Genomic DNA, 1079 nt, shown 5'->3' on the forward strand with positions numbered 1-1079 from the left:
ACACACACACACACACACACACACACACACACACACATAAAGAAAGTATAATTTCTGAAGTCCAGCGTTCAGGTAAAACTAGAAGCTGACAAGCTCTTTTCTTCCAGCTGCGGTGAACTAAAGGATACAACATGTTTCCACCATACTGCTTGCACCTGTCAGGTCCATTAAAATCAGTGGACATGAGGGGCAGTGGAGCTATGTGCAGCAACAAACAAACAGAAAAACTCATTTTAAAACATAACTGTGTGTATGCAAACAAGAAACACATCATCTGATAAAAGAATATGCAGACTTATGTTGTATAGGCCATCATGCAGCTCTGGCCTCTGCAGACAGAGACAGTCAGAGACCCTCCACCCCCAAGGCCTGATCCTACACATGTAACTAATACTAAACCACATTTTTATACATGTGTATGAAGAATGTCACCTTGGTAGAATGRCTCAGAAATTGAAATATTACTTTTGTTTTCAGTTATAAATGGATTTTTGATATTTTTAGTGAATTTAAATCCAATTAGAGAGTTAATTGGGGGAGGACAATAATTACCTGAGCTCCCGCGGACGCCTGCACTCTTTTTAAAAAATGAGCTGAAGGGATCCATTTTTTTTCACAGTTTCCCCCTCATCATCAGTGATGGAGACTGGCAGGTCGGAGTGTGAATCGGTCACATCGAGCCGGGACCAGCGCATCACAGAGAGAAGAGGGGAAAAAACTGCAGAATTTAACCCGTCACGCACCAGACCCGCAACCTCCGCACACAAACATGTCTGTTTGTAGCGCACGAGAGGGGRAAAACGTGACAATAACAATARTAGCAAATAACAGCAGGCTGATAATRATGAAGGTCTCTGCGGCTCACTTACCTTCAGCTGGCCGGGTGGAGATGCGCTGCAGTCGGTGTGGGAGGAGAGGAGCTGAAATATCCGCCTCGTCGTCTCCCTCCCTCCCCTGAAGAGCCTCTGCACTTCACGACTCGGTCCGGCCCAACATTTGGAAGCGCGTSAGAACATGTCTGGTCGGGCTCTGCTCTCGGAACCACTCGACTCGTGTCGGAAAACRCCGGAAATCAGGAA

At 45.9% G+C, this 1079-nt stretch overlaps 1 protein-coding gene across 2 annotated transcripts in view; it reads right to left on the reverse strand.

Annotated features, from left to right (window-relative positions):
- si:dkeyp-77h1.4 (SH3 domain-binding protein 1) overlaps positions 1-1079 on the reverse strand; it is a 17560-nt gene extending 16481 nt beyond the window's left edge. The window contains exon 1 of one of the 2 annotated variants that reach the window (XM_014013426.1): positions 870-1079. Coding sequence is in view for 1 of the 2 variants with exons in the window: in XM_014013425.1 (XP_013868879.1) it covers positions 553-607 (55 nt within the window). In the remaining variant the exon portion in view is untranslated. Of the gene's footprint in view, positions 1-552; positions 837-869 lie in introns of those variants that run through there. The other variant, XM_014013425.1, reaches the window with a different exon arrangement.

This window comes from Austrofundulus limnaeus, unplaced genomic scaffold (assembly GCF_001266775.1).
Source record: "Austrofundulus limnaeus strain Quisiro unplaced genomic scaffold, Austrofundulus_limnaeus-1.0 Scaffold101, whole genome shotgun sequence".
Classification (NCBI taxonomy): Eukaryota; Metazoa; Chordata; class Actinopteri; order Cyprinodontiformes; family Rivulidae; genus Austrofundulus; species Austrofundulus limnaeus.